Source organism: Ctenopharyngodon idella, chromosome 9 (assembly GCF_019924925.1).
Source record: "Ctenopharyngodon idella isolate HZGC_01 chromosome 9, HZGC01, whole genome shotgun sequence".
Classification (NCBI taxonomy): Eukaryota; Metazoa; Chordata; class Actinopteri; order Cypriniformes; family Xenocyprididae; genus Ctenopharyngodon; species Ctenopharyngodon idella.
This window is the reverse complement of record NC_067228.1, coordinates 25106133-25133637: the sequence shown is the minus strand read 5'-3', so window position 1 is coordinate 25133637 and position 27505 is coordinate 25106133. Positions and strand designations below refer to the sequence as shown.

General features: G+C 35.6%; 2 protein-coding genes across 2 annotated transcripts in view; one reads left to right on the top strand and one right to left on the bottom strand.

Annotated features, from left to right (window-relative positions):
* Window positions 1-21962, top strand: part of uxs1 (UDP-glucuronate decarboxylase 1) — a 77603-nt gene extending 55641 nt beyond the window's left edge. The window contains exons 10-15 of the mRNA XM_051906080.1: window positions 4784-4903; window positions 5703-5746; window positions 17559-17619; window positions 19359-19416; window positions 19495-19598; window positions 21125-21962. Coding sequence (XP_051762040.1) covers window positions 4784-4903; window positions 5703-5746; window positions 17559-17619; window positions 19359-19416; window positions 19495-19598; window positions 21125-21256 — 519 coding nt within the window. The 3' untranslated portion in view covers window positions 21257-21962. The remainder of the gene's footprint in view (window positions 1-4783; window positions 4904-5702; window positions 5747-17558; window positions 17620-19358; window positions 19417-19494; window positions 19599-21124) is intronic.
* A 419-nt stretch (window positions 21963-22381) lies between these two features.
* On the bottom strand, window positions 22382-27287 carry ecrg4a (ECRG4 augurin precursor a). The gene is made up of 4 exons (XM_051906081.1): window positions 27117-27287; window positions 25841-25885; window positions 25439-25602; window positions 22382-23166 (listed from the first exon to the last, which is right to left on the bottom strand). The coding sequence occupies exons 1-4, from the start codon at window positions 27184-27186 to the stop codon at window positions 23017-23019; spliced, it is 429 nt and encodes a 142-aa protein (XP_051762041.1). The 5' UTR covers window positions 27187-27287; the 3' UTR covers window positions 22382-23016.
* Window positions 27288-27505: the final 218 nt, after the last annotated feature.

The window sequence follows — 27505 nt, the reverse complement described above, 5'->3', positions numbered from 1 at the left end:
GAAATATAAACTTTTATGTCAGTACTTCTGTGATAATAAGAGAATAATAATTTGAATATTTGTAGCAGACACAACCATATTGTGATGTTCAGAAGACTGTTTCATATCTATACTCAACTGCTTTCTCAGCGGAAAAACCTTTGTCAAAGGTTTAATAGACACTGATGAATTGTTGTTATTTAGGAATAAGATCACATGGGTGTTTGAATCGAGATCGAGATCTATTAACAATTAATCATGCAGCTCTAATGTTTACTAGTAATGTGCGCCACAACTAATTTTTATTAGCATTTAAACAGAAGTTTTGTAACCGACTAATAGCGAACCCTGAGAAGGCAAAGTCTGTATATGAAATCCATTTGAAAAAGCTTACTTCATCTATGAATCAAACAGTCAAATCCCATACTGAATGCTTCTGAAATGTAGGGCATATATATGTGATGTGCTTGCCTTGCATTATGATCATTGTACATTAAACTTAATCATTCAACATCAGCCAATATAGACATGTTTATTAAAATCAACTGAATCAAAAGGTAGTGCAAGTACAAACTCAAAAGCCTAGAATATAAACAGAATATAAAACAGAATTAAATAAATGTTAGCCAACATAAGTCAGTACACGTCAAGGTATTGGGTGTTACCAAGGCAACCACGGTGTAGGAACAGTTCCTGTACACAAGTGGTAAAATTGCGTGAAAAGCTTGACGTGTAACAATACTTCAGCCTGCATGTGTAACTAAACAGAATTTAAGGGTATTCTTAAACCGGTATACAATTTTATACTTGCATTTTCCCTCATAACCAGTCGTATAACAATCCTAATTGTTATGTGGCAGTTTGACGTAACATTGAAGAAACAGAAAAAGATGAAAGAGGAGGAAATATTTTGTATATACTGACTCATTCTTGACCCAAGATTTCATCTCATGCAGCTGAAGAGTAAGTGATACAGTCGTAGAAACTGCAAACACGAGTGGAAATGAGTCCGTACATGTTTCCCGCTGGCATTTTTTAGTACTCTGGGCTTTTTGATGCTTTATTTAACATCACAGCTCACATGGACTGCACAAATGGAACACTCACAGTCAGATACACAGATGATTAGTTTTTGACGACACTGCTGGGAAATAACCTGATTTTCTTCTTGTAATCAAGGTTTTTTTGTGTTGCCGGGTTATCGGTTTGCCTGTAAACCGGTAAAATGGGTTATTTCAGTAAGATGAGTGTTGGTAGTTATCAGCATAGTAGTGTGCATGTAAGCACACTACTATGCACAGTTTAATACACGTTTTATTACACTTTCCAATATCTATGCTCTATGGAAATGCCATCTTTTTTGATAAAAGATCAAAAAAAAGATTGTGTTTTTTTTTTTTTAAATTATGCCCATTAATAATGCTTTAATCTACTTTGGAAATGCAAAAATAGTAGTCTCAAGGACCTTAAAGGGGTCATGAAGTGCGTTGTTTTATTGTTTTACAATGTTTGCTGGGGTGCACTCATAATGTTAGTATGCTTTTTACATCAAAAATTGTCATAATTTAGAAATAAGGCATTTTTCCTACCCTGATTTTAGCCCTCTGATTTGAACGTCCTGTTTGAAAGAGTGTGTCTGCTATGAGACTTCAGTGTACACGCCCACTGCCGTGATTTGGCTAACATCTTTCCATTTGAAATAGCTAAGTATTACTCTCTCTTTTAGCGCGTTTTTAATATTACAGCTCTCAAGGTTAACTAATAGTGAAAAGTGCTGCATTACATTTAGATCTATGGCATTATATTTAGATGTTGTTGAGCGCATGAAAGCAGTGGTCTCGTCATTGCGACTCAATTTCTGCACACTAACGAATGCTTTCATTGTAACTAACAGTGCAAATGCGATATAACTAAGAGATTTGTTGAATAAAACGGGAGTTTTGGCGCGTATCCAGAACTCACTGATAAACTCAAGCTGTTTGATTGACAGCTCCAGCGACTGCAAAGGGAGCGTTCTTTATATAATTTGATCACTGTTTAAATAACATTATTTTCATCCTATTAAGAACAACGTGAAACCGATCATTTAGTCACTGGTTTGATTTCCTGACACATAGACAAAGAACATCTGACTTACATGAATCATTACATATCAGATCAGGCATTAGAATTAACACAGTTACTTACATGTTGTTGCATTACTGTCCATATCGTAAAAGTCTGTTTGCAAAGTCTGCCGAAATGCGATTGATTTACCAAAGAATCCAGAGTGAAATTGCGAATGCAAATAAATAAAGCTCAACTGAGACATTCACATTGTTGAAAATAAATAACCATATATTGCATTAGGATCCTTTGAAAGGTAAAATTATTTTTGCCCTGTATCGCTATTCTAGGCGTTGATTTCTTCTGCGGAGGCGGCGTGTCACCTATATATGACAGGCACATTCCAGGATCAATCGTTCAATAGGCCTGGTATCTTACAGGATATTCTTATAGTACGATGACCTCTTATATATCAAAAGCTCCAGGAAAAGTTGATTTCTAAATTCATGACTCCTTTAAAGCTGCCTTAATGCTTAGTATAAAGTTACATTAATATAGCTGTATTGTCAGCCCAAAATATTTTGTGAGATTGGATGCTAGCCATTCAGAAGCACTGACATTTGCATGATGCAAAAGCACGAAAGAGTTGCAAGTCTTCCCCTGTGGTGCTGACAGTGCCTACAGGCTTTCCATCAATGACCAACACCTCTGAAATGTTTGTGGCCACATGCTTTTTATGGGAGAATTTCGACAATTTTGACAGGTGGACCAAGGAAATTCGATGATTTATGTCACATTTGCTTGAAATAAAATGTTCACTGTAAATCACAATGTTAATCACAAATGCCAACCATACTTACTGTGAATGTTTTTACTAGGGCTGTCAACGTTAACACATCAATGCATGCGATTATTTCAACATCCTTAATGCGTTAAAACAATTTAACACAATAAAACTCCGGGAAAGTTTTCAGGCTGATTAAATCAGAAATGACAGCAAAAATAGAGACTAATGTTGCGTTTTCAGTGATTATTCATTCCAGAGTGTTTCTCACTTTAAAGGGGACCTATTATGCACCCTTTTACAAGATGTAATATAAGTCTCTGATGTCCCCAGAGTGTGTATGTGAAGTTTTAGCTCAAAATACTCCACAGATAATTTTTTATAGCATGTTAAAATTGCCACTTTTTGGGGATGAGCAAAAACGTGCCGTTTCAGTGTGTGCCCTTGAAATGCAAATGAGCTGCTGCATTCGGCCTAAGAGGGCATAGCTTCAAGAGCTCGTTCTCCCCTGTCAGGATGCACTTTAATGTCAGAAACTGCAAATATATGCTGCATGGAGATAGAACAGGTATAGTTTAGTTCAATTACGGTTCTAACTTATATTGTCTTCTTGTTTTTATCCACTGTATTAGTACAAGCCGGTTTACCGATGAGTTTTATAACGTTTATTGTACTTAACACAAAATATGAAGCGTCTGTTTTCACTCCAGAAAATCACTGTAAGAGCTTAAAACACATGCATTAAATGTGCATTAAATATTATCCATAAACTCTCTCTCTCTCCCTTGCATTATCATCAACAAACATAGTGAAGTACACAGAAACACTCATTACAACTAACAGTAAACAAATATATAAAGACCTTATGCCTTCGTGGTGCTTAATAAACTGGTAAACTTTATATCCGTAAATGCTCTCACCTTTATTACTGCCATATCCAGTATCACTCTGGAGACTGTAAGCTGGATCACGAACAAGTTTGTACTGATCTGTCCTTGAGTAACAACTTTTTAGCACAACCTGTTTTGTATTGTCGCTTTGTATTGACATTCGTTCACAAAGTCCGAAAGTGTGAAATGATTCACACAGACATAAAACAAATTTCAGTAGAGTTGAGGGAGCATTTTCTTCGAAAACAAAATTAATCCACCTCATCTTCAGTGGCTCAGATTTAGGGAGTAAATGGAGAGAGCTATGTGGATTAATCCATCCAGGTACAGAACACCTAAAACTCTTGGGAGACGTTCTCATCATTGCAGTAATGGCGGACTGTACAACTGGCTGTGAACTCGCTCAGGGCGGTTCTATGTTAAAACGGCAGTGTCTGTCAACATTCGTGGGCGGGGCCTGTGGCTAATGTGACGTCACATTGCCAGGAACCTGCAAACGGCTTGTTCAGAGACACTGCTTATTATTTATGGGGATTAAAAAAGGAGTGGTTGGATTTTTATCATTATAGGGTGGTTGTGTACACACACTGATAACACACATTTATGTCCAAACAACATGCAAAAGTGAATTTTGCATAATAAGTCCCCTTTAAAACATGAGCTCTGTCATTTTCTGATGGAGCCCTCACGTACGAAACATGAAAATTTTAATCTATTGACAGCCCTAGTTTTTACAGATTTTTTTTACAACCCACCTACATTTGTGACACTCAGATGCTGCTGTCAATAAAGGAAAATGGGGGAACAGACCAAATACCAATACATTCTGAAATTCATGTACATTTTTAGTCCAATTGTTATGCTGCTTATATTTTGGTTAAATTAGAAAAGAAACCAAAATAAAAGCATTTTCACCAGAGGCTTCAGGCTTTTAAACAAAAATTTGATGATATTGATACAAGGACATTTTGAGCTTAATCTGCGTATATTCCTCTCTGAACATTGTTGCATGTTCACTGAGCAATTAACACTTGCAGCAGAACTCATTGTGTTGATGAGGTTTGCATGTGGCTGTGTCTCACAGGAAGGAGTGGAGGTGAGGGTGGCGCGGATCTTCAACACCTTCGGATCTCGCATGCATATGAATGACGGGCGAGTGGTCAGTAATTTCATTCTGCAGGCTTTACAGGGGGAGCCCCTGACGGTAAGACCCGTTAACCTCATTAAAATAATGAACCATATGCAGTGTTAATTACACCTAACTCTATAGCAACTCTCTTACTTTGACTCATTTTAGCTTCACACAGACACATATATGGGGTGTTACTTCAAAGAGTGGCCCTGTGAAATTAAACTTCCTTAAAACACACTTTTGTTTCATTTATTTAATTAAATCTACAAATAATTTTTAATAGTGGCCACCCATACAGAATTCTGTCTTTTTTCCCTACCTATCACAAACTGTCATCTCGAATCACCAATTATTTTGTGATGAAAATGACAGTGGTGGAAATGACATTTTAAAAAAGTAATTTTTATGGCTAATTGCCTTGTTAGCATTTCAAATACACACAATTAAATAATATTTCACATTCTATGCATAATGTCATCATGCTATAATTAATGTTTTAGTTTTTTATTTTTTTTTTATTTTTAGTTTTTATGGGGGGCGGGGGGGGGGGGTTTCTTATACATATACAGCATTAGAAAGTAACAAAAATGATGAAGGAATGGTAAAAGTTTCCAAGATTTGACCTTCATATGACAAAAAGAAAAATGTTTCAATCTGTTTTTATATAAAAATCCACCCTAGGGACAAAAAAGTGCCTAGTTGAAGAAACACTATTAAATGTGCACGCTTCCTTATTGTAAACACTTCAGCTCACATGAGGATTTCATATACTGATTGACTGTTCCTCAGTCACCTTGTAGCAACTCTTGCTGCATGTGCTCTGATAATTCTGATTATAATTCTATGTATGTTTCTTCTGCACCTTTTTCAGGTTTACGGTTCAGGCTCTCAGACAAGAGCTTTCCAATATGTGAGGTAAGCACTTGATATAAAACTAAAAAAGATGTATGGGTGTTTTCATTTGTTCATGCCTCCCAAGAGCTCTTTAGAGTATGTGTGCATGTGTAATTGACATTGTTGGAAAAAAGAAAAAAAAATGAATGAAAAGTAATTAACCGCACAACAATACAGCAAAACAAATGCTATGAAAATAAATAAATATAAAAATCCTAAATATAGGAATGTAATACTAGCACTCAGCTTTACAGTTTTTTTTTTTTTTTAATATATATATATATATATATATATATATATATATATATATATATATATATATGCTTTGATACTATTTTCACAAGTAAGGTGTATATTTTCAAAACTCTTAGTGCAATACTCCAAACTGATCATTCTTTCAAAACTTGATCTCATGCTTTCTTTCTAGTTGTACATATTTTCATTCTACATAATCACTGTTTCAAAACTCAAGATCATTGTGATATTTAATGAGAACACTTGTTTTAATCACAAACACAAGAGTATGATCTTCTTTCAATTTAGTACTTTAAACAATCAGTTCATTTAATAGCAAACAATGCAATATACATGTTTCAAATCACCCTTGTTGCTTACATAATTATCGTAGTTATCACAGGCTACAGATGCCACATTAGAAAATACACTTGCATTACCTAAATTACATAATATCCATAATGTTTGTAATAGTATATATTCAGTGTGTTATAAAAAGGTGTGATAAAGTATGACACAGTCATGAGGTTTTGTGAACAGAGTTTGCTGCCAATACAGTAAATGTTCTAACTGTACCATATGACTGAATCTAGACAGTAGTTGATCTTTACAGATGAAGGGTGAGTTACAGTAATGTGGCAGTCTCTACAATGGTAATACCTTTGTTTAAAGTGTCACATGGCATACTATAATGTAAAATGATATTGGTTTTCCATGTTTTATTGGGACTTTCCATAGACATAATGATTTTTATACTTTAGAAACGGTATATTCTATCCTCTAACCATAAACCTACCCATCACAGAAAACTTTCTGCATTTTTACATTTTATAAAAATTTCATTTCATATGATTTATAAGCTGTTTTCCTCATGGGGACCAAAAAAATTTCCAAACAAGGTCTAAATTACTGGTATTACCATCCTTGTTGGGACATTTGGTTCACAACGCATTGTTTACCAGGACCACAGATGCACACACACACACACCCTTTGAAAATTGTGGTTATCATCTAAAATAAAATGCTTATAATGTGAAAAGAATTTGTTACATTTGGTTATCCATATCGTACATTGCAAATATGTACTATAAAACTATGCCTATAAAATCAATATCTATAGAAATCTATAGGTGTACCAAATGATTCATTGATTAACCATTAAGTTTAGTTGGATTTAATAATAGAAAAATGTATTAAACTGAACGAACAAGAGATGCAAATCAAAAGTTCGATAGTAATAGTATTATGAAAGGCAGTTACTGTGAATGAAACATTTATATAGATAAATCACTTATTTTGTGTTGTGAAAAGGATACTTTGTGATTTTGTGTATTTTACTAACACAATTGAAAATATGCTGAAATGTTGATGGATGGATGTATGGAGAACATATAGACTTAAGGTTTCAATAGCAGTCTTTTTGAGCTTTAATATTCACAGACACTAGTCTGTATCAATATCTGATTCATTGTACAGCCCTAGTTTGGATTTATTCATCCAAAAATGGCCAAATTCTGTGACATTCCGCCGTATGCAGTTAGTTCCATTTGCGACTGGATTCCGTGATTCCATCTGTGTTTTCTGCATCGTGTAAATCATATGGCTCTACATGGTATTTGCGGTATTAAAGAAAGTTAGTTTTGTGAGTTATTTATTGTTTATTACTATAGACCAGAAAATAATTTTTGTTATTTTAGTAGCGTAGTAAGATTTCATTTATTTAAATGAATTTGAAGGAATTAACGAGAGAGAGAGATATTGTGAGTGTGAATTATCTGTGTGCATCTGTATTAGGCTTGCTGCGATAGACAGTGTTAACGGTATTACTGATGTTCAACCGCAACACCAGTTACAGCACTTGCCACCACGGCACCGCTCCCACCGTCGTTTTGATTTTTTATAGGAATAAAAATCATTTAGTTCAGTTAGAAAACAGACACTACAATTGAATGCATCTGCTTAATGCAGTGCGAGCCAAATGAGAGCCGCAGCACAGAACAGCAGCAGGAGTCATATTTCATTTATTACGAGAGTTAGGAGCTGACTGACAAGATGATGACAAAAGTGAAATGTAAAAGTGCCTACTTGGGAATAATTTGGATTTAAACCAAGTGCTAATAGGGAACCTGCAAAGGATTAGTTGCGTTTTTCTAGTTGTTGTGTTTTTCATAAAGAATAATAATAATAATGAACCCACCATTCAAGCAACTGCCGCTCCCGAATTGGCGTTAATTCGAAAGTGAAAGTAAAATGTGCATGGCTGCATGAGCATTCATAACGGTGCATGTCCGTGGCAGTCCGTGCCAATTTCTATGCTCCTGAATGTTTCTGTGTGTGTGCAATTTCTTAATTATAAAGTTTCCTCCTCAGTAAAAAATAGCTGTGAGTTTTAGTGCAAGCGTATACAGGCACGTCTGCTTCATAATATTACATTCAAAAGCTACCTGATCAACTGAATTAAAAGTTTGGTATTGTGGTATACATGTTCAGTTATTGTAGTTCCATGTTGTTTATGGATGCTCCTTTCTTTTGAAAACTGTACTCATTGCTATTATCTGTCAGAGCCATGATCATGTCTTCTGACACAAACCTTCGGAAGTACTCCAGTGGTGTATAGAAGGAGATGGCATCAGAAAAATCAGTTTCGAGACTGATAAAATCCTTTCTTAGCCAGTGATACCTGTCACAGGGCATGGTCTGTGTTCTTGAATAGCTTGGTTTTGTTGGCATGATGTCCATATAATCATCATATGGGCGTTCATAGAGTTTATTTTTTTTATTTATTTTCAATTCACAGGTATCTCGACATTCATCTTCATCAATAAGTCCCATCTTGTTTCCATTTTGGATGGCATTCATTTACATCCGTGTTCATGTCACCTTTAGTTTTGTATATTATTCTTTCTACTGTTTTTGTGCATGTGAATGATAAGGGTAGTGAGAAAGCCCATCTGGTCTCTGTAATGTCAAAAAAAACAGCATAAATGAAACGCGTCAACCAGGAAAAAGTATTAAAATGAGCCTGACTGCATCAGTGCAGTCCTATCTTTTGTCTTAATGAACTGAACCTTGGGGAAAAACAGACGTTCTTGACAGATTGCTCCATGGCGTTTTCAAAGACGGAGGTCTGCTTTTGATGGGATTACTAATGCTTTCTGGTAATTACATTGAAGGTATTTCAAAGACTGAACTCTGTGTTTTGATTTACACGACTACACTGTTTGTGTACAGACTGATGATGTGGTGCTATGTTGGATGCAAATTTATCAGTTATTAGTATGTGTAATGTGTCAATCATCACTGCCAGCATAAGTTCCATACCAGCTCATAAAAAAAAAAAATGCTTGATTGACTGATGTTATGTTAAAAAGTTTAGTTGTTATGCTTTTAAATCATATCACATATGAATGTACCTTTGTAAAACGCTGTCATTTTGTTAAGAGAAGTACATAAAAAAAATCATTCCAAATTTCACAGATGTTTTACTTCATATTTTTAGGAAGGGGTGACTTGCAAGGGGATCTGTATATTTGGGGGCAGACAGGTTTGCCTTAACTATGTTCAGATTCATAGGAGAAAGATATCAGCTTTTCCCAGTCTGTTGGCATAGTTACTGTGTTTTTGTTTTGTATGGCAGTAAAATAGTTTGGTGGAATATAACATTTTGGAAGAATGGGTACATTGGTGTGGCAGAACCTTGTTAGTGTTGTATGACCTTCACCATTTGTGTGCGGAATTTTGTAAATGCCTCTTTCGTCTGACCTTCACATATATTTCATCATTTTTCCACCTTCAGAGAACAGAAAGGAAGAAATGATCTCAAAAGAAATGATGGCATTGTTTGTAGATGATATTTTGAGTGTTTAAGCCAGTTTCATCTACAGGTATTTGTTTTCGACACTCCAGTGGGGTAAGAGAACAGAGCCATTGTGGGTTATTTGAACTCTCTCTATCTCAGCAGAACAAACATTTACTTGAATGTGCAAAGTTTGCTTAAATAGGATTGTGTAATATAAGACACGGAAATGACCGCAGAATTTTCCTCCAACTTTCCTCTGTGAATCTGTTTCATACTCTTCTTTGAGGCCACAGTATCAAATGGCAAACATTGGCTGAGTTGCTAAAAGCTCTACCCGGCTTTTAACCATCTTCATATGTAAACTACTGGCCACTCTACTGAGGGAATTGTTTTTGGCATTGATGACAGTGTGCAAATTCAGTGATTTTGGCAGATTCAAACAGCATAATAATTCAGAGGAAAATCAAGGGTGAGTTTGTACTGAACAGTAATGTTGCGAACCCATTGTACCTGTAGGGTTGCCATATTACCACTCAGTATAGAGCAAGTTTGATATTTAGAGGTACATTTTATATATAAATTAGGGCTGCACGATACAAAAAATAACATTGAACTTAAATGCGATTATCGCTTAAACGCGATTCTTAGCGCGATTATGAAATCGCAAAGGCTGTGATTGTTTTTTTTTTGTTTGTTTGTTTTTTTATGCAAAGCTTGTCGATGAAGTATGGCTCCAAATGCTAATTCATCTTGAAAGCACTGCGAGTTTGAGTCACTTATAATGTACATTTGAAAAACCAATACGCGTCAAACATCTATCCAGACATGAGAAACATTTATTAACAGCTTGTCCAACAAAATACAACATTTAATAACATGTTTTTACTCCAAACTCACTTCATAATGACAGTTGAGCATCCTTCTGTGAGATTATGTGGCTTCTTACACAGAATAAGGCAGTCGTGTGTTTATTAGTCATGTTTAATCAATCAAAGCATTTCAATCTTCTGTTTATTCAGCTACAGATATGACTCGTTATCTTCTTCAGCGGCCGAGCATATTTGGAGTTTCTGCACAAGAGCGCCCTCTGGCTTTCAAATGGAGAAGCATTTACTACTGATCACAGAGCCATACAGCTCTGACAAGCTATGCATAAAATAATCGCAACCTTTGCCAAATCGTGTGTGGTTTAATCACGATAAATCGTGCAGCCCTAATATAAATATAATTATATAATATAATATTTTATATGTAATATAAAATTTATATAATTATATTTATACATTTTATTTTTATATAGTCTTTGGAGTTGAGTAGTGAATGAAGTTGTGTTGTGAAATATATATTTCTTTTTACCAGGCTGTACATTTTTCAGTGCTGTAGAGCAGCTTAAATCCTGAATTGTAATCAAACATTTCTTATGCCACTGGTTTCAACTGTTGAATACAGATGCCAAGGCCAATCCTTTAAACACAAAGTCGCTACCTTTTAAGAGGCGTTTACAGGGGGAAAAAACATTTTAGTTTTTTATTTCTCTTGTCTTTTTTATTATTTGTTTTGATCAAGAATCTTGAAATATTTTACATTTTTAATTTTGATGAGGTGGGTTAAGAGAATGGTTTTTCAGTCAGAGAAAGAAGTTCTAGTAGTTCAACTAGTAGAACAGTTTTCAATAGCAATGTCATGGCTTTGCATCAAACACATGAATGTACTGTAAATGATTTCTATAGTATTTTAAAGACTTGTTTATATCTCTTGCTGCCAGGCAGTGAGTTTTCCACTTTTCTTAAAGCACTTTAAGCTTTGCATTTAACCGTGTGTTAATTATCCCTAATACCTGACAGATATCAATGAAATTAAGAATTAAACATCAAAAAGAGTCTGAGAAGTGGCCCACACTTTTTTAGCCAATCAGAATTGGTCTTTGTGTTTTGTGTGTTCAGAGTTTCTGACATCAGGTTGACTGGCATGTCTTTGAGGGACAAATCCTATGAATGAGGTCATATAAAATTTGCCACCTATTCCGCAAAACGTAAAATAGTTTTGAATTGCCATGAGAGTGTGTTGGAAATTGTAATGCTCAATCCAGTGGTTCCCTGGAGTGCACCCAGCTCTGCACAGTTTAAATGTCTCTCTAATCAAACACAGCTAATTCAACTCATCAGCTCATTCAGCGCTCCAGACTGTGCCTAAAATGGTTAATTTGCAAGTGATATTTTTGCTGAGATTGCCACTGGCGACAATACAAACTTGCATGTTATAATTGTAAAATTTGCATGTTATGTGCGGATGTCAGAGGGGAGCGGAAACTGTCGCACATTGTCAAATCACCAGCAGCCAAAACAGTGGTTACCAGAACACAGTTACAAGTGTCACAGAACACAGTTCACTGCAGCCTTCTGCATATAGGCCTGCGTAGCCAATGACCCAGCCGGGTCACCATGCTAACTTCACGCCATCGCCAACAACTCATGAAATGGGCCCAAGATCATCGAGATTGGACCGTGGATGTTTCGAAGAAAGTGACCTGGTCTGATGAATCAAGATTCTTGATGCCTCAGGTTGAAGGCCAAGCGTGGATGCGCTGATTGCCAACAGAGGCTATGGCACCTGGATGCACTGTTGGGCAGGCACAGGCCTGTGGCGGTTTTCTTGGGACACTTTAGGCCCCATTATCCTAATAGCACAATCCCTGACAGTTGTCAGGAATCTGAACATCGTTGCAGACCAATAGCACCCATTCATGGCAACTGTGTTCCCTGCCGGTGATGGCCATTACCAACAGGATAATGTGCCATGCCACACTGCCGGAATCAAGAAGTGGTTAGAGGAACATGATAGAGAATTTCTGTTAATTCCTTGGCCTGACATGAACCCAATCGAACATTTGTGGTGCAACTTGGAAAAGTGGGTTTGCGCTACATCACAACCACCCTGCAATGTATGGGAACTGGAGGACATTATTGTACCAGATACCCCAGGAGACTTTTCGCCACTTCGTCGAATCAATGCCTTGCTGCGTGGCCGCTGTTTTTTCTTGGGTAAATGAGGTCCTACAGGTTATTAGATAGGTGGTCATAATGTAATGGCTCATTGGTGTATGTCTTAATGGAAGGCATTTTCTGCCAATTTTAAATAAATAAATTAAGTGATAAAAATGAAAATTAAAAGCCAGATTAACTATTTAATTCTAGAAAAAATAATATAATTATTGTTAAAACTTTATTTTTTTAAGGAATACTGTAATCACAATTTTTTCTCATCATATGGTTATAAACAAATAAATTGTTTTTTTTTGTTGTTGTTTTTTTAGAATTCAATAAATTACACTTGTTTTTGATTAAACCATTAAAATGGAATCAGAAAAATAAAACAAATTAAAACAGGAAACACAATTTTGTAAAAAATAAAACAGAATTTGACTGGGGGTGGGGTATTTCATAGGACCCTAAAATGTCATTTTTGTTAAACTGTATAAGTTTCATTATTTCAGTTAATTAGAGATGCTTTTTGATAAATAATAATTATTATTAATTTAACCATTAAAAATCACCTGCGTTGAACTGTAATGGGCAACATCGCTCACTCCTATGACAAGAAAGTTCTGTTTTTGGTTCTTTTAGAAGTCTTTGGTCTGTGTTGCATTCATATTTCAGTCAAACCACATCAGAGTTCGTCTCGGTGGGTCTCGGTCCGCTTATTTGGTGCACACCAGGGTTCGGAGGGCAGCATTCACACTTGTTCAAATAAACAAACAGTTTAAATAAACTAACAGAGCAATCACACCAGAGTTTGATTTAATCAAACCAAACCTGCCAAATTTGAACACACCCTTAATGCCATTATTATTGTCCCTGATACTTGTGAAAAGCAGGAAAGATGAAGTCTAAGCTCCTTCTACATACTTTACAATTACAAATAAGGATGTTACAATACCAAAATTCCAGTAGTTGATACCAAAAATTTAAATTTCACAATCCTTGTTACCAGTTTCAATACCAAAACTTAAATATTAATATACATTTGTTCTGGAGGAAAAGGCATTAGTCTTCCATTACACTAAAGAATGAGAGAGATGATCGAAGGAAATCTCAGTTTGGAACTTGGCTGAAAATGTCACTTTTCACAGGCTCTGATACCCCTCCCAGGGTCAAAGCCCCATCGGTTCAAGAAGATAGCTTTGCAGCCCGTGTCTGATTCATCCTAAAGATAAATACGGGAGTGTTATCTCAAATAAGCAGTGTACACTCTGTGAAGAGAAGATGGACTAGTATGATTGATCTCATAGTGTTATTAAAGGAAAAGAGGCCAATTCACCATCCGTCTTTCCTGACAGATCAAAAGCAAGTCTTCGGGCTAGTGATCAATGCACAACTAAAAGGAATAGTTTATCCAAATGATAAAAACTCTGTCATTATTTACTCCCCTACAGGTTATTCTAAACCTGTATTTTTCCATGGATCACAAAAAGAGATTTTTTGTCAGAAAATAATGACAATCTATTGCTTGGGAAAACTACTCCTATACTCATTTTTATCTTACATCTTTGACAATTTTGCCTTTATTCAGTAGTACAGAGGATGAGAGAGAGAAAGTGATGGTGTGGAGAGAAACCAGATTGGGAAAGGACCATACGCCAGAATTCGAAATCATAAGCCTGACAGTGTTAATGGTTAAACGTTATATCACCAAGGCCAATATACTGTAGGAAGATATTATTGCAGATTTAATTATCAGCATTAGACAATAAGTTTTTCTGTTTGCCTGATAAGTGTCAGAAGTGGGTGTTTATTTTGAAAGCGCCAAGACTTTTATTTTGACAGTGCTAAAAACATCAGATGCACAAGGAGCTTTTTTTTCTCCATCTTCATTAGATTACTGTCTTTGTTTAACAGTTCTGTCTAATGAATTATTATGAAAAACCTATGTTAAAAAAAAAAAACAAGGCAAATGCTATAATACTTTCTCATATACCATCTGCATTCAGCAAATCTATATCATTTAAAGAAGTCTTTGAATATCAAATAATCATTTCATTTCATAAGCCTTGCAAACTTTGATGAATCCAGCTGTTATATCTTCTAAAGTGTGCATTTGTTTCGTTCGTGCAAATCGGATGTGGACAGTTCTGTTGTCACTGGACACATGCAAGTGAGAAATCCTGGATTTCAAACGAAGCTGTGCAAGCCTCTCTTTCAGTGTAAAACAGTGTTATCAATTGGCAGGCAGAAATTTGAATTCTGATCACTGAGAATAACAATATAAAAAAAAACCTCTCCTCAGTAAGCCAAAGCCACACAATGCGATGTCTAATTCATGGCTGAAGCACAAACGCACTTAGGGGGGTTTTAAAAATTGCTAACCATAAGTATGGGTAAAAGTGATGTTTGATGTTTCTGTCAACCCCTTTGTTTATTCAGAACATTTTCTCGCAACCCCCTCCATGCTTTAGACGTGTATAAAGCACACAGCTTGAGCACAGCACAAAGCCCACTGATTTCCTGTCAGTTTCACCTATTCAAATTACGCTATCCTACATAATAATGGATTTAGGACTGCCTCACACAGTATAAAGGTCAGTGTGGTGGCACCTAGTTCTATGAATTGCTAAATACAAATGATGGCAGCTGCCATTTAGAACGTTATAGACAAGACTTACTCAAAAGTGTGCATGAATCTGCTACACACATTTGCACATGGAAATCACCAGTTTACACATTCATATCAGTGGTTAACATACAGCGGGACCAGAGAGCAGAGAAAAAGAGGCAGCTCATGTTCAGAAAGATAAAGAAATATTAAAATTATATTTTGACTGAGTGAAGTTTTCAAAAAAAAAAAAAAAAAGTAAAAAAAAAAAAATGGAATGTTGGAATGATAATTAACACGGTTCTCTAACCAGGCATAAATCGAAAAACAATTTTTCCAACAAGCAGTTCATCCACACTGAGTCTTTGTTGTGTCAAGCAGCAAAACTGCTTTACCACTTGACATAATAATTGCTTATCAAAAGAAAAAATGTTTCATCTACAGTAGGATTTTGGGCCAATGAAATCGCTCAGTAGGTAGCTACCTGGTACAATGCAAAATAAATAGCAACAAAGCATTCAAATCATTGCTTATTGTAATTGGGCACTTGAACTTGAGGGAAATTACTTTTTTTTTTTTTTTTTTGCAGTAGGATGCTGGGACGCTCAAGGCCTTTATTAAATATAAATGTGCTAGCCAAAGAAGTTCTAGCAAAGTCTTTCTCAGTTCCTGAACTGACCTTGCAATCCTCCACAGTTCATTATTCACAGTCTGCATCGCATCCTATTAAGCCTTGGCATAAAATGCCAAAAATCTTTAAGTGTCGTAATTTACAATTGACTTGTTCTAGCAGGGTTTATTTGGTTCTCTTGTCCTTGTAGATGTGAAGGTGACAGCAGTTGAGGTGATACTGAAAGGCAGTGTTATTAAAGGATTAGTTCACTTCTGAATGAAAATTTCCTGACAATTTACTCACACCCATGTCATCCAAGATGTTCATGTCTTTCTTTCTTCAGTCGAAAAGAAATGAAGGTTTTTGAGGAAAACATTCCAGGATTCTTCTCTATATAGTGGACTTCAGTAGGGTTCACCAGGTGGAAGGTCCAAATTGCAGTTTCAATGCAGCTTCAAAGGGCTCTACGCGATCCCAGAAGAGGAATAAGTGTCTTATCTAGCGAAATAATCTGTCATTTTTAAAAAAATAAAAATGTATATACTCTTTAACCACAAATGCTTGTCTTGCACTGCTCTGCGATGCGCCACACATTACATTGAAAGGTCACATGTGACGTAGGCAGAAGTACCGCGGTAGGGCTAAAAACTTCATCTAATTTTCTCCTCCAACTTCAAAATCATCCGATATCATTTTTACCTTTTTTTTTTTTTTTTTTTTTTCTGTAAAGTGCGTTTGGCTTAATCTATGCATGTTCGCTTTTTAGACACTGGATCGGTACTTCCGCCTACGCCACGCATGACCTTTGTAACATGATTACGTCATGCGTGCGGATTGCAGAGCTAGTGCAAGATGAGCATTTGTGTTTAAAAACTATATAAATTTATTTATTTTTTTTTTAGGAAAAGACCAATCGTTTCGCTAGATAAGACCCTTATTCCTCATCTGGGATTGTGAAGAGCCCTTTGAAGCTGCACTGAAACTGCAATTTGGACCTTCCACCCAGTGAACCCCACTGAAGTCTACTATAAGGAGAATAATCCTGGAATGTTTTCATCAAAAACCTTCATTTTATTTTTGCGACTGAAGAAAGAAAGACATGAACATCTTGGATGACATGGGGGTGACTAAATGATCAAGAAAGTTTCATTCAGAAGTGAAATAATCCTTTAATGGTCTTATCGCGTGAGACTGAATGAACTGGATGTTTGCTGAAAATCCTACACTGAATAGAATATCTGATGTTGAACCTGAATGTTTGAATGGCTGTGCTGGTGTGTTAGCGAGATCTCTGCTGCCCCGCTGCGTTCATGCCCACACACGCACACGCGCGCACACACTGAAGGAATGCATATATGTGTGTCTAAGCACCCTGAAGAGGAAATTAAGTGCGACTCATTCATACAGCCGGATTTGAAAATTGCCAAAGGTCTCTGTGAATTAATTTTAATTAAGTTTAAATAGTTTATCATTTTGTTCCTTCTTTTCATTCATTTCCTTCTCATTCAGATTAAGTCATCACATCCTCATCATTCTTTTACTGCACTGTGTTGTGATGCTACATACTCTGGTTTAGTTGTTTCTTTCTCCTCCTGCAGTGATCTGGTGAATGGCTTGGTGTCCCTGATGAACAGTAACATCAGTAGTCCAGTTAACCTGGTGAGTTTATAATTTTGCTTAAATTAAGAAGCCATAGGGGCCATTCACAGATTCAGTTGTTGTAATATTGCTGAATGGCTGTAATTATCATTTTATTCCTAGAAATTGAGAAAAAAAAAAAATCTTTTGACAGGCATTAGGTTTGTGAGAAAATGACAGGTTTGTTATAGTTAACTGAAACTAAAACCATAAAAAAAAAAAAGCTGTTACTTGAAATAAATGTTAACTGAAATAAAATATTAAAAAGCTTAAACTTATTTTATTGCAGCTAGTTGGCAAGGAAACATTTATAATTTTCATTTAGTTTAACTAAATCAAATACAGCGTTTTAATTTTAGGTGTGATTAATCACGATTAATTGCAGAAACATTTTTATTGATTTAATAGCACTAGATTTTTTTTTTTACAGCATTTATTAATCAGTTAACATTAATGTTAATTTACAAATATACTATTGATCATTTTTAGTTCATTTTCATTCATAATACGGTAATTTATACAACTTGAAATGTTAAAAATGTATTTGCATATTTAGTAATATTAACTAAAACACATCGGATTTTTAGTTATTTGATTACGTGAAAATATGTTTAAAGGGTTAGTTCACCCAAAAATGAAAATTCTGTCATTAATTACTCACCCTCATGTCCTTCCATACCCGTAAGACCTTCATTCATCTTCAGAACACGAATTAAGATATTTTTGATAAAATCCGATGGCTTAGTGAGGCCTGCATTGCCAGCAAGATCATTAACACATTTGGATGCCCATAAAGATACTTAAAACATATTTAGTACAGTTCATGTGACTACAGTGGTTCAACCTTAATGTTATGAAGCAACGAGAATACTTTTTGTGCGCAAAAAAACAACAAAACGACTTTTCAACAATATCTAGTGATGGGTGATTTCAAAATACTGCTTCATGAAGCTTCGAAGCTTTACGAATCTTTTGTTTCGAATCAGTGGTTTGGTGCGCCAAAGTCATGTGATTTCAGTAAACGAGGCTTCGTTACGTCATAAGTGTTTTGAAATCTCAGTAGTTCAGGTGACTTTGGCAGTTTGATACGCAATCCAAACCACTGAATCGAAACAAAAGATTCGTAAAGCTTCGAAGCTTCAAGAAGCAGTGTTTTGAAATCGGCCATCACTAGATATTGTTGAAAAGTCATTATTTTGTTTTTTTTTGGCGCACAAAAAGTATTCTCGTCGCCTCATAACATTAAGATTGAACCACTGTAGTCACATGAACTGTTTTAAATATGTCTTTAGTAGCTTTCTGGGCATTGAAAGTGTTAATTATCTTGCTGAGCCGTCGGATTTTATCAAAAATATCTTAATTTGTGTTCTGAAGATGAACGAAGGTCTTACGGGTGTGGAACGACATGAGGGTGAGTAATAAATGACATAATTTTCATTTTTGGGTGAACTAACCCTTTAAGCTAGTAAATGACTGTTTGTTCTAAATGGACTGGACAGATATTATCTAAAAAGACCAGTCTATTGCCTGTCACATCATTACACTTTTCAAAGCTATTTTAAGCCTGTTTGACAGAATAATCTGCCTTTGTGTTACATTTAATTGAACCGATAGCACTTAACACTGGGCACATTGTCCAAGGGGTGAATTGCTTGGCCTTCAATCTTAGTCAATACAATGTGAAGACGATATTAAGATGATATCTCCCACCTAACCCCATTGATCTATCTTCCTTATGCCCGCTCACTTCTTTCTTCTAGGGCAATCCAGAGGAACACACCATATTGGAGTTTGCGCAACTTATTAAGAGTCTAGTTGGTAAGTTGAAATTCTATAAAATTGGAAATGGGGTATTAGAATGTTAAGTTAACACCAAAACACTGAATTTCTCCTCAGTGAGCCGCAGTCATATTCAGTTCCTTCCAGAAGCACAGGATGATCCACAGAGAAGACGACCAGACATCCGCAAAGCCAAAATGCTTCTGGGCTGGGAACCTGTGGTGAGTTATGTACTGATCATCGCATCTCACTGTTGATTATTGGGGCCATTTTACCCATTTGACATCCATCCATCCATCCATACCTATTTGACATCCATGCATACATACATAAATATTCTTCCATCCATCCATCCTTCCATCAATCCATGCATACATATATTCATCCATCCATCCATCCATACATATTCTTCCATCCATATGTACATGCATCCATCCATCCATAAAAACATACATATGTTAACTCTTTCCCTGCCATTGACAAGTTTTTCCGCCAACCTTGTTTTCACTTTTATACAGTAGGAGGCCCTGTTCTTCTGAAATAGTACAGCATCTCCAGATCCAAAAACAAGTAAAGAAAATGATATGCATAGCTGTAAACACAGTGTATATCACTCACTATACCCTCATTCACTATTCCCTACGTTAGTCCACTAATGTAGCTCACTTGAGAGAGTGAAAGAAAATGATTGGGACACTGTGTGCTATGGGGCTATAGTTTGTTGCTATAGTTTGTGCTTGCTGTTAAATAATTCTTTGAAACTTAGCAAACTGGCAGCTCCAGTAGTAAGATGAAAAGATTTATCTTGAACTCTGTCATGGAAACTATGTATACACCTTAATTAAACAATTTGATAATCAATTTAAAAGGAATTTATAGCGGTTTGGAAAATGTTGGATGGATGATTCAGCTGCGAGCGCCATCTTCTGGCGAGACGCTCATTCGGCACGACCCTCATAATGTATTATAGGTATTGTCTAGCTGTTGAGCACTCATTATCCAGGGTGGCCGCAGGTCCTTAAAAAAGTCTTAAATAAACTTTTCCTAATAATAAAAGGCCTTAAAAAGTTCAGATTCGATGGGTCTTAAATATTTTTTGATATTGGATAATTTTGATCACATTCCCACAAAAAATTCTGACAGAACCATTGACTGTTTACAATCAGTGGACAGACCGAAGAAGACCCCCATACACAGACACACACACACACAAACATTTAATTTCAAAGTAAAAATAATTCATTCAGATTCATTACATTTAAAATAGACTGCAGCAATTAATATTTGTCAGAACCTCTTGTAAATTACATGTTATTTTGTTTAGTAGTCTATTCTGAATCGTGATATTTGTTTGAAACCAAAAAATCGTGATTCTTAATTTATCCAAAATCATGCAGCTCTAATATATATGTTTATTTCCATCGCAGGTTTGGTCTTAAATTTCATATTAAAAAGGTCTTAACTCTTAAATTTAACTTGTTCATATCTGTAGACACCCTGTTATTGTGGTGCATTGTGGGATTGAATGAGTGCACTCGATAATGACCACTATGGTTTCGGACATCACTACAAATGGCTGTTCCCTCAAATAGTGCCCAATTTAAGGGTTTACAGTAGGTGGCGATTTCGGACGCAGCCATAGCATGTTCGGTCACTGGTGTGTGTTTAGTTTAGTTGTGGTTGATCCAATCATAATTCAGAGTTGGAACAGTCTGTTTATTAAAATGTATTTTTTGTGTGTTTGCAGGTGCCACTGGAGGAAGGCTTGAACAAAACCATCCAGTACTTCAGCAGAGAGCTGGAGCATCAAGCCAATAATCAGTATATACCTAAACCCAAGGCTGCACGCATGAAAAAAGGAAGACCCAGACACAACTGATGAATTGTTTATCTCAGGGATGCTGGGATACTAGAGGACCTTAGACGTCCAGCAGCCATTTTACAGTGTGGGTTTCCCACCTCCCACTTACAGATACATGTTTTTGAAAAAAGGAATTTTTCTCATGTTTTTCGCAAATGTTTTGAAAAGCAGCTCAGGCAGAGAGCTGTCTCTAAAGAGTTTGTTTTTCAGTCAAATGTGCCTCAGAGAAATCCAATTTTCAAACTTTGCCTTGCACTTTGGTTTGTCAGTCGTCTGTCTGTTATTTAAAGCAAGCTTAGATCATCTTGTGCATTTTTTGTTGTGTGTTTACATTCTGTGCCGTTTTAATTCATGTGATCTGGGTGGGGTTTTTTTTTGTTTGTTTGGTTTTTTTTTTGTTTTTTTTGGATTTTTTTTTTTTTATCTTTGTCAAAGCTAGCAGTGTTTTTTTGAATGGACGCCTGTAGAAAATTATGGAAATTAGCAATTTCAAATTATTTAAAGATCTTGAATGTCTGGTCTGGAGCAGGAAACCTCATCCTGCTTTGTCCTGAAATTTGAGGAAACAGATGACAGAAAAGCTTTGGAAAATGTTCTTTGTGCTTTAATCTTTGTGATGATTTTGAGCAAAAGCTGTTGTTACCTTTGTGAAACTTCATACAGAACTTTGAACCTATAATTGATTTCAGGTGAAAAGAATATTTTAATAAAATATTTACTGTGATTTTCACTGTTTTCCCTTTTTAATCTCACTTTGTCCTTCTGCTCAATGGCTGATTATTTCCCATTTTTATTGCTTTTAACTCTTCACTGCTGCATTTCCATTCATAATCCTTTTTTTTTCTCTCTCTCTCTCACTTCACCGTTAATGGATTCGTACATAAAACGGGGATCCTATAGAAATCATTCTAATAGTCTGATTTGCTGCTCAAGAAACATTTCTTATCAATGTTAAAAACAGTTGTGCTGCTTAATATTTTTGTGGAAGCCGTGATACATTTTCAAGATTCTTTGATGAATAGAAAGTTAAAAAAGAACAGCATTTATTTGAAATAAATCTTCTGTAACACTATACTGTCACTTTTGATCAATTTAATGCATCCTTGCTGAACAAAATTAATCATTTCTTCAAAAAAAAAAAGGTAAAGGTTTTGTGTTCTTTATTGTAACACTGCTTTCAGCCTTTTGAAAACTACACCAGATAGAAGACCTTAAAGGGATAATTCACAAATGAACGCAACACAAATGAAGATATTTTAATGAAATCTGAGAGTTTTCTGTCCCTCCATTGACAGTCTACGCAACTACCACTTTGGATATTCCACCCAAAAATGATTCCGTCATCATTTACTCGCCCTCATGTTTCAAACCCATAAGACATTTTTAAAAAATATCCTTGTTTTCACTATAACGAAAGTGAATGAGGACTGTGACTGTCAAGCTCTAAAATGCTTCAATGGAATAAAAGATTATCAGTAATGATGAACATTTCAGTCTTTTCATCGCATAAATTTATCATATGGGTTACATTTATGGTATTTTTCTGGGATTTTTTGTATTTTTGTAGTAAAAGTAATGATAGAATTTCCATTTATTTGTGAACTATTCCTTAAAAATTGACTTTTTCTTGATTTTCTATCTGTTAATACAATTTACAAAAAGAAGTACAAGCTACAAAAGAAAGAAGCAAGCTGACATCACTGCAGTAAATCAGAGTGGTTATGCCTTCGAAACATATTCTTGGCAGCAGTGACGTGGTTCTGGGAGAACAAGGTGTTTTAGTAGTAGTCATAGTTGACATTTGCTCCATATCTGTATGATCCAGCGTTTCGAGGCCCCATGGGAGAGTTTTCATCATAGTGATGCTGGCGACCTTGGTCATTGGATTGGTGCTGGTCCATCCAATAGGCGAGATCAGTTTCAAGTCTCTGAAAGAAATGAGGGGGGAAAAAATTTCAAGCAATAGGATAAATCAAAGTTTGAAATAAGATGGCACAACTAAATAATGGCATTCTGTACCATCTGACATTATGTACTACACACTGTATTATAATTAACAGTTTAATCAGTGTTCTTTGAAGTGGTCCCCAACGTGATTTCACCAACTTGTTCCTGGATCATTATCTTTGTTGATCTTGGAACAACATTCCGATCAATCAATCAGGTTTGAAGGGCAAGTTGACAAGTGTAAGCTACAGTTTATTTCAAGTTTAGGTTTACAACCAGGGTTAGGTTCTTCTACATCAATATTATTCACCTATCATTTCCCTCTGATTTTAGGGACAAAATATGGGTAGGGATCGGGTTAGGACCATTTTTGGAAAGGAAAGTCTTACTTGTCAAAATCACGATGACTGTTAACATATCTGTGAGCCATTCATCAGAGATTTTGCTCTGAATTATGTCCCTGTGAATGATATGGGTCAAGGACAATGGGTTTAGGTGTATGAAATTTGTTTTTGCAGCAACAATATAATAAAAACATGTTTTCCTATCTTAAATTTATTCTACATAGCCCCGCACATGACATGCAGACAAAAAAAAAAAAAAAGTTAATTCGTTCCTACGACTTACTAATACAGATAAGCCCATTTTACTAATTCGTTTCCTCTTTTTAAGTAAATCGTGTGCACGCTATAATAATTAATTCCCTCGTTAAATCATGGCCACGTTGTAATAATTTGTTCCCTTGTTTTGCTTAATCAAAATTAGAAAACAAATTAGTTCAGCTTTATTCGTGGCCATGATATATATATTTTTTGTCCACTTGTCATGTGCAGGGCTCCGTAGAAAACGCCATCCCAGCTAAGAGAAATAACATTTTAAAAATGTCATGAAAATGTTTTTTCTGAATGTTCTCTGAATGTCCAGTTTTGTTGTTGTTGTTGTTGTTGTTGTTGTTGTTGTTTTTATGTTTTAAAAATGTTTTCTCTTGGTAATGTGAATGTAAAGGGAACATTCCATTCTTCAAATATTATGGAAATGTTCATTTTGAATGTTCTGAAACAAGTAACATTTAAAAAATATATATTAGACGAATGTTTCTTGTGCTAACAAAAGTGCTTTGAGAACAAAACATTCCTTGTTAGCTGGGTTCAATCCACAAGGACTGAGAAACTGAGAAAAAATACTTATGGAGAACACCTTTATATGTTTGAACTGCATTAAGGTATAGCATTAAGAGACTTTACAACTGATTTCACAAAAAAAAATTAATAAATAAATAAATAATAATAATAATAACAACTTGGGATTATTCAAATGTAAATTTTTCAAACAGTTGGGCCTTAAGTTAGAAGCCTAAATTGGCTGCATTTGTAACAGGTCAATCCTGTATGGGATTTGATTTAACTAAATAAAAGGCCTGAGGAATTCTTGATTCTGATTGGTCAATTATGACATTCAGCTGTCAAATTTTCCTTTATTTGTGAATGTAGATCTTATGCAACCCTCTATACCTGACTGACCTCAGTTTCTTACATATAGCTGTGCTTGTGTTTGGGTGTCCACAGTTACAAGATAAATTTCCACACAAATCAATATTTCATGCCCATGATTTATTTATTTATTTCAGGGCTGGGCAACTCTGCCCCTTGAGATCCACTTTCTGCAGAGTTTTGCTCTTACCCTGATCAAACTCACCTGCCTGTAACTGTAAGTTGCCCACCCCTGATTTTTTTTTTTTTTTTTTGATAAGAAACCATTTGAGTGTTAGTGAAAGAAACATCAAACCCTTCAGATACAGGCTGGAAAAACAAACCCGTGCACTTACTGACGGCAATTTTCACAAACATCATTTCAAAAACAAACTGATTTGAAACATGATGGTGATAGAGAAGCAAAAGATATAGAGACAGTATTTTATGAAGTATCCAATTGTCATTGAATGAAGTTAATGGAGCTCATTAGAAACATACTTAAGTAAAAGTACCTGATATTAAAACTACTCAAGTATCAAAAGTAAAAAGAGTTTTCATTCCACTACCAGGCATTCTGTGTGAATGGCCCCTAACGTGTTGTTGTTTGGTGTAGCCAAATGAATCATCCAGGACTATCATCCGGACAGAGATTTTTAAATGTGTTTGCCTCAACTTTGTCTTAAATTATGACACAATTTTGTCTTACAGCTACCTGAATCTCATAAACTATTTTAAGACCTTTTATATATCAAACTGGTTTATGGATGACACAAGCACTCACTGCTTCATCAAATCCCATGTACATGAACTGTTGGATCCACTGCTGAACGTCAGGGCGGCTGCGGTCCCACAGGTGTCTTTTGGGCCTTTTAAGGGAGGCCAGGAACTGTTTGGCCTTGGAGGGAGTCACAGCCACAGCTGCAGCTGACTTTACATCACCATCCACTAGTGGGAGACAAAGCAAAGGGACAGGAGGACACAAATAGGGTCATAGCACACCCACTGGTATTTTAATATTAGTGGGATCAGGGCAAAAAAATTAATGCTTTAGCAAAACTATATAAAATATTAACACATGTCAGATAATTTACGTTGACTATAAGTGTATTTCATCTTGCTAAACTTGTGAATTTGTTGCTGACAAAACAAAACATGCAGTTTAAAAGACACAAATGAAAGTCACCTTTTTTCATCAAGAGTTTTTCCAGTGTGTTCTCACTAGCAACATCTAGAAAATATTACAAACTGAATTAGAGGGATTATACATACACATGTGTGTGTTTGTGTGTATATGTTGTTCTGGTAAACCCTACGTTATGGGTACAAAATGTTCCCAAAAGGATTGCAATACCAGAAAACTTTGACCTTGTGGCACATTTCAACTTATAAATCATAAATAAATAGGGTTAGGGGAGAGAATATACAGTTTGATACAGTATAAAAATCGTTATGTCTAATGTCCCCATACAACATGGAAACCGTGTGTGTGTGTGTGTGTGTGTGTGTGTGTGTGTGCGCGCATCATTATGTAAAATATACACTGTAAAAATGTAATATTTACAAAAAAGTAAAAATCCTACAGTACAGTGAAAAACTTAAAAACATGAAAAACATATTTTTGCTGTAAAATACTATCAAATTTATTGTATAATTTATGGCATAATTAAGGTGAAAACAGTATTTCTGTTTATTGCATTATTTTAATGTCATGTGTGTTTTCCTGATGGTGTTTGTGTGTATGTACCATGTGCATATAAATATTGGCCATGATTTATGGATAGGACGCTTACTATGAACTCTGATTCATCATGTGGTTTTCTGTTTTACCCTCTTTTATCATGGTGGTTATGGGTAAATTTTAAGATAAATAGCAGATTTTGATAGTGTAAATAGCTTGGTATATTGACATTGTATCACTTAATTAAATTTAGCTGTAAAATATACATCCTGTAATACCTCAAACATTGTCATTGTGGAGCTTGATATAATTTTTGGGCCAACAAAACATAGTTTTCTCATTTAAACTCACAGCAGTACAACTTTACCCCAAAACACAGAGGATACAAAGGAAAAGACGGACAGCATCCTTAAGAAAAGAACATTCAACTATGTTCTGTATTTTCAATCCTTCATTCAAGGACCGAACAGTTTCCATGCATTCAAACTCCCTATGTAAAGTGTGACTCAATCTGACACATCAGACGGGGGGAGGGAGGGAGATCATAAACGTGTTAAACATGCAAACCCACAGACAAAAGCAAATAAATAAATAAACTTTTGCCCACATTACATTTACTGAACTTTCCCACCTTTTCCACTTCAATATCAAGTGAATCACCCACGTTCATACTTCAGACATAACTAGAGTGCAAGCACATTTTAGCAGACATTTTTGAAAGAAAAAAACTGTGAGGTGCAAAGTGCAGGAAAGAACAATAAAAAAAGAGAGGAAAAATGACCTGAGAGAGCCAGTACAGTCAGTAGGGCCACAAAGGTGAGCAGGCGCAGGTAAAACTTCTCAGAAACCATGATTTCTTGTCTTCTTCCTTGTCGATTTGCACAATGGCGTTGGTCTGCAAGCAAATGTGCAGAGAGGAGAGAGGAGGAGAGAGCCCGAGGGAAGCCCACGCAAACATTCTCAATGGAAACTGCAGCTGGCAAATTACTGTAAGTCGGCTAACAGAAAGACCCTGTCTCCTTGTATATTTAAACGAATACACATGTGCTGAGTGAGTAGTTTTTCACATTCAGTGGAGTTGCAGCTCTTAATACTGAAACATAATTCTAGCTTGACTTTAAGTAACTGTTTCCAAAAACTTTAAATCACCAAACTTTAAAATGGATTTTA